General features: G+C 35.5%; 2 protein-coding genes, 1 long non-coding RNA gene and 1 pseudogene across 5 annotated transcripts; 3 read left to right on the forward strand and 1 right to left on the reverse strand.

Annotated features, from left to right (window-relative positions):
* Positions 1-388: 388 nt before the first annotated feature.
* On the forward strand, positions 389-3,813 carry LOC143571621 (plant UBX domain-containing protein 4-like; annotated as a pseudogene). The gene is made up of 4 exons (XR_013142126.1): positions 389-980; positions 1,869-2,162; positions 2,242-2,337; positions 3,301-3,813. The product of XR_013142126.1 is annotated as a plant UBX domain-containing protein 4-like (transcript).
* Positions 3,814-7,326: 3,513 nt separating this feature from the next.
* Positions 7,327-8,004, forward strand: LOC143571630 (uncharacterized). The gene is made up of 2 exons (XM_077057007.1): positions 7,327-7,440; positions 7,507-8,004. The coding sequence occupies exons 1-2, from the start codon at positions 7,327-7,329 to the stop codon at positions 8,002-8,004; spliced, it is 612 nt and encodes a 203-aa protein (XP_076913122.1).
* A 1,412-nt stretch (positions 8,005-9,416) lies between these two features.
* Positions 9,417-11,072, forward strand: LOC143571609 (uncharacterized). 2 transcript variants are annotated; one of them, XR_013142121.1, is made up of 3 exons: positions 9,417-9,511; positions 10,246-10,445; positions 10,538-11,072. It is a non-coding gene; the product is annotated as an uncharacterized LOC143571609 (long non-coding RNA). The 2 variants fall into 2 exon arrangements; XR_013142120.1 differs by having other exon boundaries at positions 9,422-9,501; positions 10,234-10,445.
* Positions 11,073-11,429: 357 nt separating this feature from the next.
* On the reverse strand, positions 11,430-15,775 carry LOC143571622 (protein NRT1/ PTR FAMILY 6.4-like). Its single transcript, XM_077057003.1, has 4 exons — positions 15,218-15,775; positions 14,906-15,123; positions 13,513-14,054; positions 11,430-12,631 (listed from the first exon to the last, which is right to left on the reverse strand). The coding sequence occupies exons 2-4, from the start codon at positions 15,092-15,094 to the stop codon at positions 11,737-11,739; spliced, it is 1,626 nt and encodes a 541-aa protein (XP_076913118.1). The 5' UTR covers positions 15,095-15,123; positions 15,218-15,775; the 3' UTR covers positions 11,430-11,736.
* Positions 15,776-16,460: the final 685 nt, after the last annotated feature.

Raw genomic sequence — 16,460 nt, forward strand, 5'->3', positions numbered from 1 at the left:
GTTTTCCATGTGACCCGAATTTAACACAGTGATATGTATATTATTTATCAAAAATCACAATAAATGTAGTGTTACTGAGAGTTCAATTTCTCATCTTTTATACGACCACCTGCGTGCCTGGGGTTGTGGCATCACATGTTCACGTAACAGTACCAAATACTTGTTGTAACTCCAACCAATGCAAACTTACAAACTGACACATCTAGCCATGACAAACCAGTTCACGATTCAAATCCTAACTGATCAAAACTCGGTTGGGTGAAACTCGTTTCATGGTCCGATCTGCTAGTTTGCAATCAGCCTAATAATATATCAGCTGAAACTAGTTAAAAACTTATAATCCGATCCGGTTTGACCCAAACTGATTTTATCTTCGTTTAACTTTATCCGAACAAATTTTAAAACCAATGCAATTGGATCACTCAAAATATAACCCCGGCCCATATTATATACACCGACCCGGTAGCATCATATATACATACAGATATACCAAATCGTTACCCTCTCACACAAGCAAACCAAAACCAAAACAATGGAAGACTCACCGGCGATTAACACCACCAGCAACAACCCACACGACGGCATAATCACCGCATTCTCCAACATAACCTCTGCTTCCCGTGAAGAAGCCACCTTCTTCCTGGAATCCCACAACTACGATCTCGATTCCGCCGTCACCACCTTCTTCGAAGCTAACGATGATCCGGTAATTGACCAAAACCCTAACCCTAACGCTGATACTCATTCTCCGTTATCTTCACCGTCTCGTTCACGATCAGCTTCACCGCCTCCTTCGCAGCAATTGGCCGGTGATAATAATCCGTACAATCTACGATCTCGGAATACCGGTGCGGATAAGAAGCCGTCTGGTAGTCGGTCTAGTGGACGCATTCGGACTTTTGCGGATCTGAATCGACCCGGTGAGGACTCCGGGAGTGACTCGGATGGGCCTCAGGAGTATTATACTGGTGGTCAAAAGAGGTAATTGTGTTATTCGTGTTTTACGGGTGCATACGATTAATGTTAGTGCTTATAATTGTATGGTTTTGAGTGTCTATTCACTTTTTTTTTATCTGTTAGTAGTTTACTAGTGCTATACTTTTTAGTATTTGTTTGTTTGCTGATGTTTAGATCATATTAGAAGCAATATGTGTCTATACTATAGTTTGCAAGTTCCTATATGGTGTTTTCCTCGGAAGTCGGAGCTTCGTTTAGTTATTAAGCCCGAGCTCGAGTTTCCAAGGCCAGAAAATCTTTAAAATAAATCTCTTTCTATATATATTTATTGCCTAATTCATTTAAGCTCATTTATAATTTATATATATATATATATATATCAAAAATTGCATAGCCCAAACCATAACCCAATAAAGCCATTTAGAAAACTAATTATTCAAATCCAATAAAAAAAACCTTTTACCTAAGGCCCAAAATATTTCTCGCCTTCCGCTCAAAATTTTTTAATGGTGAGCTGAGATTTGGCTCGTTTAAGGTACTACACGAGCTTGAGCCGAGCATACGCTTGTTTAAGTTTTTTCTCAAAGTATATAATAATAATCTAAAACGTATATAAAATACTTGATAATAAGAAATGAGCTGGGCCTGATCTTGGAAGAACAGCTCACGAGTCGAGCTCGGGCTTTTGCTCTTGTAAGTCAAAACGAGCTGAGCCCTGGATCCTTCTAATGGCTCTGCTAAAGGTGGGATTTTTACTGGGTATGGTGGTGGTTGTACCTGTTGATACGGAAATCAGTGCAGACTGGATCATGTGATGGCTATTGCGATTATATGGGATTAATTGTTGAGCTCATGTGTTATGTTGAAAATGTTCATTAAATCTCTATGTTTGGCATTTGTGAATGATTGCCGTGGTATGCTTGTTCAAGATCCAACAAAGAGGAATGATGTGGAAGCTCTGCTTAATCAACTAAGACAAGCAGGAGCTGAAGAAAGAACACCTGAGCAGTTTCAACCATCTTCAAGCTCTAGAAGCTTTTCTGGAAGAGGAAGACTGTTATCTGGAGACTCCACATCACTCTCCACCTCAGCAAGTTCAACCTCAACCTCCTAATGTTACCAGCACATTCTGGACCAACGGTTTCACTGTTAATGATGGCCCTTTGAGGAGCATGGATGATCCCCAAAATGCTGCTTTCGTAGATGTAATAATATTATTTTTCATCAACATTCTTAACCTCCAATTATCTTATAATTATTTAACCTATAACATTTTTGATGCAGAGCTTAAAGAAGGGTGAGTATCCTGAAGAACTTAAGCCTCCACCCGGAAGTGCCCCAGGTCAAGTTAGTGTTGTGAGAAAGTTGGAGGAATACCCTGTAAGCCCTTTTTTATTTAATTCTCTCTTTTAAAAAATTCTTTCATCAGTATATCTTTCAATGGGTCGGGCGGTTGGATAATGGGTCTTTATTTGGTTTAGGGTTAACCCAAAACAGCTATTGTACAGTTAACATCCAGTCTTTTTTAAAATGTTGTTTGTCAAATCATAAAAAATAGGGATTTAGTCATGATCTTTTTGTTGTTTTAAAAAAGTTGAGGGATATTATGATAAGAAAAATAAGGATTTGAAACCACAAAATTCTTTTGCTTTGTTGTTAATTTAGGCATGTAAACATAACGAACCGAACACGAGCAAAGCTTGTCCATGCTCGTTCGTTTAGCTTTCACCAAATGTACGAGCTTGATAACTTAGAAGAACGGATTCTTTCATTCATGTATGTTCGTTTAACGTTTCCTAAACGAACTTGATAACTTAAACGAATGATTTTTTTGTTCATGTTCGTTCTTTTAACTTTAACCAAGTGAACGAACAGTGGACATATTTTCTTTTGTTCTTGTTTGTTCGTTAAAAAGTTCGATGCCTTTGCTTGTATTACCCAAGGCTTAGTTCTTAAACTATGATTGGGGTGATGAGTTGATGACTTGATTCATGATGGACTTGTTAGTGTTTCTAATAACTAATAAATAAAAACGATTATAGAAAAGAAGATAAACGGACCTAAATGAACGAACAAAAATGAATGTAAATGAAGAATGAGACGTGTTCTTTTGTTCATTCATTTAATTGAATAATTTTTTTTTCATGTTCATTTATTAAGTAAAACGAGCATAAAGGAACTTCCCACTAAACGTTGATTGTTAATTTTCTAAAATCAAGTGTTTCAGTCTCGCAAAATTAAAACTTATGGACTTCTCTACAAATAAAGTAAAAGGGTACAGTTTTTTTACATGTATACCTTTAATCCTTTATCATATTTAAGTAATATTTTTGAATAATGTAGGTTCAGAAACACCGCAAGGCGGCCTTTGTGGGGGTGGGTAGAACCCTAGGCAGTAGCGGCACTACAGAAGCCGTCACTCTGCAGCCTGTAACTGCAGCCCCAACCCCGTCTGCAGGTCTAGTTGTTGATGACGCTTTACCATCCACTTCTATTCAACTTAGATTGGCTGATGGGACCCGTATGCTTTCGCGCTTCAATAACCATCATACAATAAGAAACATTCGATCTTTCATTGATACATCGAGGCCTGGTGGCTATGGTGCGTATCAGTTGCTGACAATGGGGTTTCCGCCAAAACAGCTTAATGATTTGGACTTGACGATTGAAGAGGCCGGGCTAGCCAATTCAGTTGTGATTCAAAAGCTCTAGTTATGTTTTCACTAAATTTGCTTCTGGGTTTTTGAATTGTTTGAATAGTGGACGTTAGGGTTATCTTGATACTTGTTATTGGATGGTTATATTTTTATATATTAGGGTGGTTTTAATATTTATGTGTTTGTTATCAACGCATTTTCTTATGTTCTACATTAACATGCCCTAAACTTCCTAAACATGTTAAAAGGGAATGAAGTCTCTTTTTAACTTTTTTTTGCTTCTAGTTCTCTAAACTCTCATAGAATCCAAGTTTTTATAAAAAAAATTTGTTTTTGTTACCCTTAAATTTGTTGAATTGAGATGGTTTTTTTTATAGTTTAATGTCATGTTATCAAAAGTCTCCATGGTTTGATTTTTCTTTAGTTATACGCATAACTCATAAGCCGAATCATTGTGTGGTTAGTTATTACACTTTTTTAAGGAAGAACATTTAAAAAAAATCTTTGTCTTTCAAAGATTTTCTCTATTTTACGTCTTTATCACAATCTTCAATTCGGTAATTCTCTATATCTCTTTCTATTTTCAAAATTTAGAGTTATGAACAATGATCCTCTAAACATAGTGTGTAGATATTCACTATGGATGAAGTATTGTGATTATTTAAGAGTAAAAAATTAATAAAAATAAATGTTTTTAATAGAAATGAAGAACATGATACATTCATATTTTTTAATATAGAAAAAAAAGTTGTAATAAATGAATATAAAGATTCTAATCTGAATGCTCTGATACATTTAAAGCTCACTTCTTGCCAGCTAGCTCTATACTGAAGTTTAACACAATGCTCAACTTAAGTTGAACTACTCATTCGTTAGGCAGAGAAATATATAATATGACTCGTATAATATATTTTAACCAACAAATTCGATATGTGTGGTTTTAATACTATGTAAAAGTTATACGTTCTATATTACCTTATTGTATGATATGTGAGGTATTAAATATATAGTAGCACCCTAAATAAATATACCAAAAAATTGTAAACTTATTAACACATTTTTTAAAGAATTTTACTTTCTGAAAATTGCAATGATAATAATTATAGTAATAAAAAAAAGAGAATTCTGCAATTTGTCTCCCTGGTTTATATCCACATTCGATGGTTTACCCCTGAAAAAGATTTTGCGAAGTTGGGCCCCTGTGTTTCTCCGGCGGATTCCTCTGACTCCTACCGTAAGTTGACCCGTCGTTGACCGTTAATATTGAAGGGTAATATAGTATATTCCCTATTTACACACCCCTGATTCAATAAAACCCCCGATTTAGGGTTTTTTTTCCCCAAACACCCAAATACAAACCAACCGTTCGAACATTGAACCCCTAATTTTTCCGATCACTGTTAAAATCAAACGTCAACTGCACACATCGCAATGTCGACCTCGTATTCTATTAGGCCGGATAGGAGTATTGTGACCCGTACGATCTATATGGTAAGGTGTTACTGTGTGTTCAAAATTTTCGTTTTATTTACTTGTTTGTTGTTAACGGATTGAATGTTCTGTTGTTATAGGTGAAAATTATTCAAATGCGTTCACCATAAAACTTTACCATGGAGGGTCTTTCGCTACCGAAGGGCAGCGAAGATACGAAGGGGGGAAGATCACTTACGTTGATGAAGTTCAAGTTTCTGAATTTTGTAAAGGTTTGTTGCTTGGAATACTTTGTAAGTTACAATATGGTTGTGGTACAACTTGTTGTTTTCATTACAAACATCCGCGTATTAGTTTGGACTTGGTTTTAAAGCCGTTGGTTGAAGATTATCATTTTCAAGATGTTTGTGATATGATTAGAGGTAGTGATGGTATAGGTACTCACATTGTTGAGATTTTTGTAGAACATGGCAGGACTAGTGGTACTGAAATTGTGGTCTATGATTCTGGATTTGTACCTGGTTTTGGTTTTGAAAGTGTTCATGAAGTGAGTGGTCAAAGTGTCCATGAAGTGAGTGGTGAAAATGTCCATGAAGTGGGTGGTGAAAGTGTTGATGAAGAGAGTGCTGAAAATAGTTCTAGTGAGGAAGATGATGACAGTTATGATAGTGATCGATCAAATGAAAGTGATCCTGAGTATACGGCTGCCTTTCAAACACCCTTGGAGGATGTAGAAGTTGACATGAGGTTGTATAAAGCTATTGTAGATTTTGATGTGGTAGATGCAGCAGCTGATCATATTAGTGATGATGATGGTTTAAATCCTTGCATGGATACCTATGAGAGCTCTGATGATGAGCGCTTGAGTGTCTTGAATAGTATGCTAAGAAAGTTCAAGGGTAAGGAAATGAATAATGATGATGAGTGTCCATTTTATGTTGGTCAGTTAATACCATTAAAGGAAACATTTAATGAAATGGTTAAGAGTTATGCAATTCATGCTAGAAAAGATTTGTATATCAAGAAGAATGATCCTTTAAGGTTTAGGGTGATTTGTTTGGGGACCAATCCTAATTTGGTTGCTGGTGAGGGGTCAAATGTGTCAAGTCAGGAAAAGTTGAAGGTAAAAAAAAAGGGAAATGAAACCCACTTGCCCTTGGACGCTGCACATCTCAAGACAAACTGTTGAGGATAATTGGTGTGTGAAGGCCATTCCCAGAAAACACGAATGTCTAAGAAGTAGAACAATTGGTTTGTACACAATGTCTACTATTGCCAAAGAGATTGAGGTTGAGCTACAAACCACCCCCAAGTTATCTGCCAAAGAATTGAAGGCCAAATTTCAGCAGATGCATCAAGTACAACTTTCTGAATCCAAGATGAGAAGAGCAAAGAAAATAGCCTTGCAAAGGAAGGATGGTGACCACACCAAACAATACACCCACCTCAGATCTTATATTGATGAGCTTCTTAAAGCAAACCCAGGTAGTACCATTAAATTAGATGTTGAACCATGTGCTAATCCTAACCTTAAAACAAGGCAATTTAGAAGGATATATGTGTGTTATGCTGCTTTGGTTAAAGGATTTAAATTGCTTGGTAGGGAACTTCTTAGGTTGGATGGTTGTTTTATGAAAGGGAAATACCCCGGACAGATTTTGACTGCTGTCGGGACGGACGGTAACAATTGCTTGTATCCTATTGCCTTTGCAATAGTGAAAGTCGAATGCTCAGACTTATGGAAATGGTTCTTAGATCTCCTTGGAGATGATCTTGACTTGGCTCATGATGCCAAATTTACTTTCATAAGTGACCGACAAAAGGTATGTACACATAGGATATATTTGTAATAGGCTAACTCATGTACACTAATTGTGGTGATTTGACTGTTGTAGGGACTTATTCAAGCAGTTGAGAGTGTTTTCCCTAGGGCAGAGCATCGATTTTGTTGTAGACACATCCATGAGAACTTGAGGCAAACCTGGAGGGGAGATTTGTATGAAGGCTTGTTTTATAGGGCAGCATCGGCCACTTCTGTCTTCAACATGGCAATGGAGGAGATTAAGAAAACAAATCTTGATATGTTTCTCTGGCTTAGTGAGATCCCGGCAGCAAGATGGTCAAGATCACATTTTTCAGGAAGGGAAAAAAGTGATATGTTGCTGAACAACCTTTGTGAATTTTTCAACAAGCAACTTGTTGGAGCAAGAGACAAGCCGATCATTACATGCTTGGAGTATATTAGAGAGTATATGACCATGAAATTGTGACTGTGAAGAAGATGCAAGCCACTGCAAGGGGCCCATTAACACCGCAAGCCACAAAAGCATGGGATGAAATCCAAACAGATGCAAGCAAATTGACGGTTATGATGGTTGATGATGTGACTTACCAGGTATGAAAATTTGCATGACTATGATATTACAATCAATCTTTTGTTAATATGCAAATATGTTCATAGGTTAAAAGTCCGAGAAGCCAATGTGTGGTGAATGTGGGGGATAGAACTTGCACGTGCAGGAGATGGGACTTGACAGGTATGCCATGCAAACATGCTGTGGCAGCCCTATATAACATGATAGAAAACAACATGTATGTCGGTCCATTGGAGAAGTGGGTTGATGAAGCTTACTGGTTAGATACTTGGAAGAAGGTGTATAATCACCAAATCAGGCCCATACCAGGCCCTGATATGTGGACACCATCAAATTGCCCAACAATAATAACTCCTCCAAAACATCATACCCAGATTGGCAGACCGAAGAAGAGCAGGAAGAAGGCACTAGGTGAGAAGAAGAAATTGGCAGCTAGCAAGAAGAGGAAGAGGAAGATTGAAGAGGTTCAGGAAGTGTTTTATGCAGGAGGAAGACTTACCAGGTTGGGGCATGAAAAAAGTTGTGGAAGATGTGGAGGTTATGGACACAACATCAGAACTTGCAGGGCACTAATTCAACAATAATGATGTCAACCATAAAGTTGTGTTTGAGTTAGATTAATGGTGTGTGTTTGAGACTATTTAAGACTTTTGTTTTGAACTTTCTGGTACCATGTCATGGTTTGTGTTTGAAACAATCTAAGACTTGTAGCATGTGTGTTTTATTTGGGACATGATAGTTTGTATGCTATGTTTGATTTGGGACATGATGGTTTGTATGCTATTTTGACAGTATTTTGGTTAATGCTTTTAAAACTAGTAGCATATAGGCAAATAATGCAAACATTACAATAGATTTAATCATGTCAAATTAAAGTACAATTCAAATGCAAACAATACTAGAAGCAAACTACAATGCTACTTCCAATGACAATCATCGTTTGACCAGTCAGAGTCCCACACTGGATCGTCTTCATATGGATCATGATAGTAATCTTCTTCCGGCTCACTGGTGTACTTGAAAGCTGCTTTCACAAAGGTGAGTAATCACCACCAGGATCCATTTCATGTTCTTCACTTGTTCTAAATAAGTCATCTTCTTGCACTAAATAAGTCATCAACTCATCTTCACCCAATTGATATTCTTTGTCTTCCATTTGACTTTTGTCTTTGTCAAACTGAACATTCTGATCATCCTTCCCTAACTCAACATTCTCATCAACCTTCCCTAACTCAACATTCTCAGTTTCATCATGGCTGCAACATGACTGATAATGTGGAACACAAATTTAAAGTAAATATATGAAACAAGAAACTCTAAACATCTAACATAAACTACAATAACAACAACAAAGATTACATTATCCAATACTAAAAATACAATGTTAACAACTAATCAATAAACCCAAACATAAACAAAGAACAAAAACCAACTAATTGCTAGCAACATCTTCAAGCTTGTTACTTTTTTGGTTTTCATTCTTGCAAAATCATCTTTCTTGTTCATCATTTTAACCATTGCTTGAATTACCTTTTCACAACTAGGGCATGTGGGATCATCAGGCCATTTTAGCCATCCACAACTCCTCTTCTGTAACGGACTAAATATATCAACAAACAAACAACCCTAATTCGATTCACAATTCACATATTACCAAATCATCATCATCATCGATTAACAGATTAACAAACAAACAACCCTAAAATTGACCTAAGCAACACGACAGGGGTAATAAAGTAATTTCCTTTTTTTTAACGGGTTAACGACGGGTCAACTGACGGTAGGAATCAGAGGAACCCGCCGAAGAAACACAGGGGCCCAAACTTCACAAAATCTTTTCAAAGGTAAACCCATCGAATGTGGATATAAACCAGGAAGACAAATTGCAGATTTCTAAAAAAAAAAATAAGAAATGAATGTTCACATTTAAAATATAAAAATAGTCATAATAATAAAAAAAAAGAAAGAAAGAAAAAAGTAGAGCCCTAGTTTGTTGAACAATAATAGCAATACATCGCTCGCTCGCCGCTTCATGTTGTCTCCGTCCGATTAGCGTCGTCTTGTGTTGTGTTGTGATTCAGGTACTTTTGGGTTTATATGTTCTCTTCTCATGTTTTTGAATTACGAATTACTATTACTATTACTCAATCTAATATAATACCAGCTCTCTTTAGGTCATTTAGAAACAAGAAAGAATTGACATATTAATTCATCATTTAGGACTGAATTGATCTTGTGAAATGACATTTATATCATAATGCTAATTCAGACCTTCTTCAGCACTTTGGTATTACATTAGGAGCTAAGCTTTACACACTTCTATTCATTCACTCACCTTTTACTACGTATTCTTATTATTTATCGCCTCATAAAAGCCGATAACCAAATAGTTCAAATCCCCCCCTTTTTTTTGTATTTCTGGACTTTTACATTGACTGTGATGTGGACCGACAATGTGTGTTTGTTCGTCGGTTTATATGTTTCGTTATAATTTGAAGTTTATGAATATTAGTTTAGTAGGAATAATTAAAGACTTAATAGCTGAAAAACATTGTTGTTGCTTTAGTACATGAATTCTAATTAAATTTTTTATTCATGATATCCAACTTTGAGTTCTCTTAGTTACTTCATTATATGCATAATCACACAACTTTCACTCGTATGATCTTATGCATTGCATACACATAAATCCCTTTTTGAAATCTCACTTTAGCGAATTTGTCGTTGCTCTTTTTTTAGGCCCAGTGGCTTAATCGGTTTAAAGACTGAGAAACCAAAATTTTCTTATTAAGCTTTGTTTTATGTGATTTAAGGTGCTCAGAAAGCCATAAATATGAACGCTTACAAATCTTACAAAGCATGTGTCCCAATAGCATGGAGTCCCAATCTATACATAACTCTCGTTAGAGGAATCCCGGGAACCAGGAGACTTCACAGGCGCACTTTAGAAGCCCTACGTTTGGGAAAGTGCAATCGGACCGTCATGAGATGGAACACTCCTACTGTTAGAGGAATGCTTCAACAGGTTGTTCTCAAAATCTGCATAATTTATTTATTTATTTAATTATTTATCTGGTTTTAGTAGATTAAGGTTCATCGTCTAACTTCAAACGATAGGTTAAAAGGTTGGTTGTTATTGAGACCGAAGAAATGTTTAAGGCCCGTAAAGAAAAGGAAGCAAAACATCGTGCCATCCGCCCACCTTTGGTTTTGAGTCATCTTCCCGCTCCTGGATGTGTTCTGTCTCAACAAGCTGCCTAATGTTATATTTTTTTATGTAAGTAGAATAATTACATGACATCATTTGTTGAAGTTGATTGATTCAAATATGCATGATTTATTTCGCTCTTGTGTTTTACATTTTTTGATTTACACTTTTGTTTTATTAATCAATGCAGGTTTTCCTTTGAGTATTCAAGGTTTATTTAGAGCTGATGTGGCAAGGGCAGTCCAAGTTTTTCTGAATTTTGTATTGATATGGTTTGCAGCTCATCCAATTCAATTGAGGTATGCATAAATCACAATATGGAGAAAAACTGCTTTTGTTTTTTTAATCTGTGGGCTTATTTGTGAACGCGAAAACTTAAAAAACATGAGCTAGTTTGACAATAACAGCACCTTGCCTAGTCTAAAAGAGGTTATCCAGTTCACATTGTGTTGTATAATATATTATTTTGTTGAGAAGCAATTAGCTGTCTCGGACCGACCAAATATATAGGTATATATTTAGCAAATATGGGTGATAACTAAATGTTCAAGATTAACACAAATTCATGGTCACAAGTTAGAAACGTCATACACTAATTTCTAGAACATAACAAGTTGATCCAACTAATATTTAGACACCTAAAAAAACTAATCATTAGAAACACTTATGAACTACAATCTTTTTAAAAAGCGGTATCTCAGATGGTGCTTAGCTGCATGCATAAGTTGCGTGCGAAGCCCTCTAAGCCAACGCCACAAGTAGGGCAGCTTTGTATTCTACATATAGAAAAAGAGTAATCTGAAAGAACTTTAAGGATGCTCATACATGCATGTTAAACACATCCGTCTATGCACAATTTTTTTTTCTTTGATAATTAGATTAACTGAATATAAGCAGAAATAAACATAAGAAAAATTCAAGTAAGAACAAACTAACAAGATTCTGTAAATGCTATTGAAGCATAACAACTGAGAGCATTGCATTTGTTTATGTGAATGCTGCACTGGGAAATGAAAGTTACAAAAAGATAGAATCATTTATATATTTTACATAAACAAATAACATCATACATTTAACACCACAAATATATATCTAATAAATATATCTCCTAGGCTTCTTCCTTCCCACCAACGGCTGCCTTATTCACCTCAATATCATCAACCTTTTCTATACTCGTTTTATTCCAGTTTTCGACGCCTTCATTCTTACTGATATAATTCTGCATTTTATACCTATGTCTAGATGCCAAAACCAAAAAGCCCAAAAAATTAATAACTCCTAGAATCGCAAGCAGCCAATAGAAATTCTCCAATTTCCCCATATCTAAATCATTCGTTAACCAGCTCCCGTTTGTTGCCATGTCAGTCAACGAAACCAAAACACTACTCATAAAATAACCCATGGCTAAACTACTCAAAAACAGGCCCGTACTCATTGACTTCATCCTTTCCGGTGCTTCTCTAATAAAAAATTCCAGCTGGCCCACATAGGCAAAAGCTTCACCCGCACCCACCAAGAAAAACTGTGGGACCAACCAAAAAGCCGAAATTTTCTTTAATTCATTTATGTGCGTTTCTCGTCTTTTTTTCTCGACGATAGCAGAAGCAACCATTCCTATAACAGAAAGAACGAGCCCGATTCCAATTCTTTGTAAGCTTCTGAGCCCTTTTGGATCATGGGTTATCTTTCGGGCTAAACGGACAATGACCCGTTCGTTAAGAGATGTGAATAGGAGAATTGATATGAATAGGAAAATTGAAAAAGAGCCTCCGGGTATGCTAAAGGTTCCAACTTTTCGGTTCATGATTGCAGCTTGCTCCATAGTGAATGTGTTCATTTGAGAGTAGACTGTCCAGAAGGGTATGCAGGTTGACCATATTGGGATTAGGCTAATGACCATTTTGACTTCTTCGACTTCTGTTACGGTTGAAACTATCCATGGGTTGTTTCTGTTTTCATCTGAATTTGCATAATCAAGTAGGATGGCTGCTTTGTCAAGAGGCCTGTAACGTATAGAAGAAAATTTTAGTACATTATATATTGGGCAATGTTGGGTAAAAAATGGTAGAGACTTCTATTGAATTTGCATATAAGTCCCTATATTTTATTTTTGCATGGTTAAATCGCTCAAAACTCTGCGATAAATGTGTGTGCTTATTATTAACATGAAAGTTCTTTTTTACATAAATCTTTTGAATTTTCAAAATTTGATGAATAGATCTTTCTTTCGTGATCGGATTTTAAACTTACTGAAAGCACATTTTTAGTTAGTTGTGGCAATTTACGACATTGCAAGAAAAGAATCATGTTTTAGGTTTTCTAAAACCTGCTTAATAAACGAGTTGTGTGTTTGGGTTGGACTTGTTAAACCTGTTTAATTAAACAGGTCTGCCCGCTAACCCTTACCCGTTTAGATTATTTTTTACAGCCCATCAGCCCAAGTATCACGTTTACAACTTGATTAGTACTAGTTGACCTGTTTGACATGTTTAGATAAATTAATTAGACGGATCATATTCGGTTGAATAGTTCACTCGCCAACCTGACATGTTTAAAATCTCTACGTTCATGCTTAAATAAAGTTTAGGGACTTGCGTGCGAATTTAGCGAATAGTTTAATGATTTTTTATATATAAAAAAAGGCTGGATAAAAATTCAGTATAGAAAACACGAAATGCTTTTGTGGCCCCGACCCAGCCCGTTTCATCATGTAGTTAAACCAGTTACCCGACCCGACCCGACCCGCTGACACACCATTTTTTTTATCTTTATTGATTATAAGTCATGTTAATATGTTCCTTGAGGAAGATATTCAATAATTCTTTATACATTTTTTTAAATATTTTTCCCACAAAATCCTTTCGGAAAAAGCATTTCTACATACCTGAATTTAGCAGTATGTGGAACTTTCGAGTTACTGTAGCCATTCAAAAAGCCCGGGTTCGCAGGGTACGGGTGCTTCCTATTCTTTATAGCCAAAAACACGACTCTCCATATAACCGTTAACGGACTACCTTGTGGTTTCTTGAACCGATACATGCGGGTCCCACAAACCAATACAATTACCGCAATAATCATAGTCCCGGCTGAAATCCCATACCCCAATCCTCTACCCACATCATCTTGTATATAAACTAAAACTGTAACCGCAAAAACAGACCCAAGGCTAACACAAAAGTAAAACCGGTTGAAAAAGTAGACCATTGCCTTTTCCTCTTTAGGGTTAGAAGCATCAAATTGGTCTGACCCTAATCCTGAAACGTTTGACTTTATACCGCCACCACCTAATGCTATGGTGTAAAGTGCAACATAAAGCAACGCGAGTTGACTTCCGCTAGCTTCTATACATTGTTGTGTTTTCGTTTTGTCACAATGTGGCGGTTTCATGCTCGGGATTGATGTTGCTAATGTCAATAGTGTCACACCCTGTTTCGTGATGAAAAAGTTGGGTTACTTTCAAGTTTGTAATATCTTTTAATGTTAACCCCATAAATCATAAATTATGGACCAAATCATATAGACTTCAAATTGGCTTAACCGATCAATTTTCTTTTGTTTTGATGGATGTGTCGTTTATACTAGTTTAGGGGCCTATTGTTTTAACTGTGATCTATAAGACATTTAAGATTATCTTTAAGCAAGTGCTTATAAGGTTTTTACCATTGTTTACGTTGTTATTTAATCATAGAAAATGTAATTTCGTCTTGACATAAAGAATAAATTACCGCTTGAAAACCACCTGATTAAACATGTAATTTTTAATATGGGTGTGCATGGTTCGGTTCGGCTGGTTTTGGGCTAAAACCAAACCAAAAATTGAAATTTTAGTTTTTGGATTTTTGAAACCTTTTGGTTTCGGTTTTTCGGTCTTTGATCTTGAAAATTTTAGGCTGACAAAAAGGTGACCAAAAAATAATGAATTTAGGTTCAAATAATTATTATACATTTGACCAAAAATATTTAAGTTACATATATTTATTTACTTCTTTCAGATTACTTAAAATAAAAAATAAAAATCTAGAAATTCGGTTTAGTTTTTTTGTTTTTTATTACATGCAAAACCAAAACAGAACCGTAAGTTTGGTTTTTAAAAAGCATAAGACCAAACTGTCGGTTTTTGTTTTGTTTTAGTTTGGTTTGGATTTTTTTTTAGTTTTTCGGTTTCGTATGCACACCCTTAATTGTTAGCAATAATGTATCAAAATCGTCAAATCCAAAGGGACCAAGCATGTATATAATTCTAATATATACGAAAAACATGATACTTGGTTACTGACCACAGCACAAATAGATGCAAAGATGGCAATGGTTAAATAACGACCAAGTTTAGTATCCGCCAAGAATCCCCCAAACAAAGCTAAAATATTGAGAGCTCCCATGAAGTTTGTCACCGTGTTTGCAGATTTTGACGATGAAAGATGCAATTCTTTATCCAAATATGTTACTAGATTCATTGATATCCCCATCACACATATTCTTTCTGAGAGCTCAGTTCCTACAAAGATACATACATTGGTTAATAGTTATTAGTTAAGACTTTTAAAGTTATACACAAACTCAAATAAAAAACATTCATAAGTCATAACTACCTAAGATGAGCCCGGCTGCAAGCCACCCTCCGGTTTTCGAGTGGTCAACAGGATTTCCTTTAAAATCAACCGCGTCATCTTTGTCGGTTTTCGAAATTGCCAAAACCTGTTATAAGGAATGTTTAGAATCACAATCATAGAATGAATGTTGGTATGATATGAAGTTGTTGAAGAGAAGAATTACCATTTTGGGTGTGTGGCGTTTTTGTGTATGATAAGGTGCAATAATATCTTTAATATAGAGAAAAATTGTAGGACAAAAGTTAAAAGTGGGTAGGGGAAAAGTAAGATGAATGATAAAAAGATCTTTACTAGAATCAATCTCCCAAATCTTAGGTGGAGAATCCTGTTTGATGTGAAAGGTGTTTAGGTTGTGTATTTTTGTTGTTTGAAGATAGTTTTGTTAATACTTGTATTTTATTGTGTTACTCTAGGTTTAGGTGTTACAGGATAATGGTTAGTGGAATAGAGGCGTTTTTCGATTACTTATATATACTTTATTGCCTCCGTGTATATCTTTTCCTTGATTATATTTAAAGAGTCGTATACGTATAATAAGGTGTTCATAATTGAAAACCAATGCTAATCCTTACTTCCTTTATTTCCTTTACAATTGAAAGTAAGTTGATTATATAAAAATTTGCTTATGGTGATACCGGTTTACACCTAATAAAAGGTGTGCATTGATGGACCTCCAATATTTGATGCTTGACTAGTCACCAAAATCATGTGTACCTTCGGATTTTTGACATTTAGCCAATTTTAAATTTGTTATCATGTGCCAGATCTAACATTTTGACTCGTTTAAGGCTTAATTTCTATCATTAATTCAAGTTGATTCCAAAGTTATTTAATTTACGTTTTATTTTAGGTTCAGGTGTTACAGGATAACCGTAAAATCGAAAATCATTGTTTGATGACTTATGCCTTTGTGGATATCGTTTCCTTTAGTTATTTTTTTCATAGTCATATACGTTATAATATACAAAGTGAGATACGAAGATGTTTGTTATAGAAATACAAAACCAATTCTCTAATTCCTTTTGTGTACATAAAGCAGAGGCTCCATTATCAACATAAGTGGTAAATCATGGACATAAGTTGAACTGTTTTTAAGTTTATTACAAAAGTAACAAATGTAACATTGACAAAAAGGTGTATTCATATTCTTCGATAATTGATACAATAAAATAGAAGTATTAAAAATCTAATATGTTTTGTAATTCACATTAGAATTTCAACA

Source organism: Bidens hawaiensis, unplaced genomic scaffold (genome assembly GCF_021521415.1).
Source record: "Bidens hawaiensis isolate Kalapana, Puna unplaced genomic scaffold, B.hawaiensis_p1.1 tig00025445_1, whole genome shotgun sequence".
In the NCBI taxonomy this organism is placed as follows: Eukaryota; Viridiplantae; Streptophyta; class Magnoliopsida; order Asterales; family Asteraceae; genus Bidens; species Bidens hawaiensis.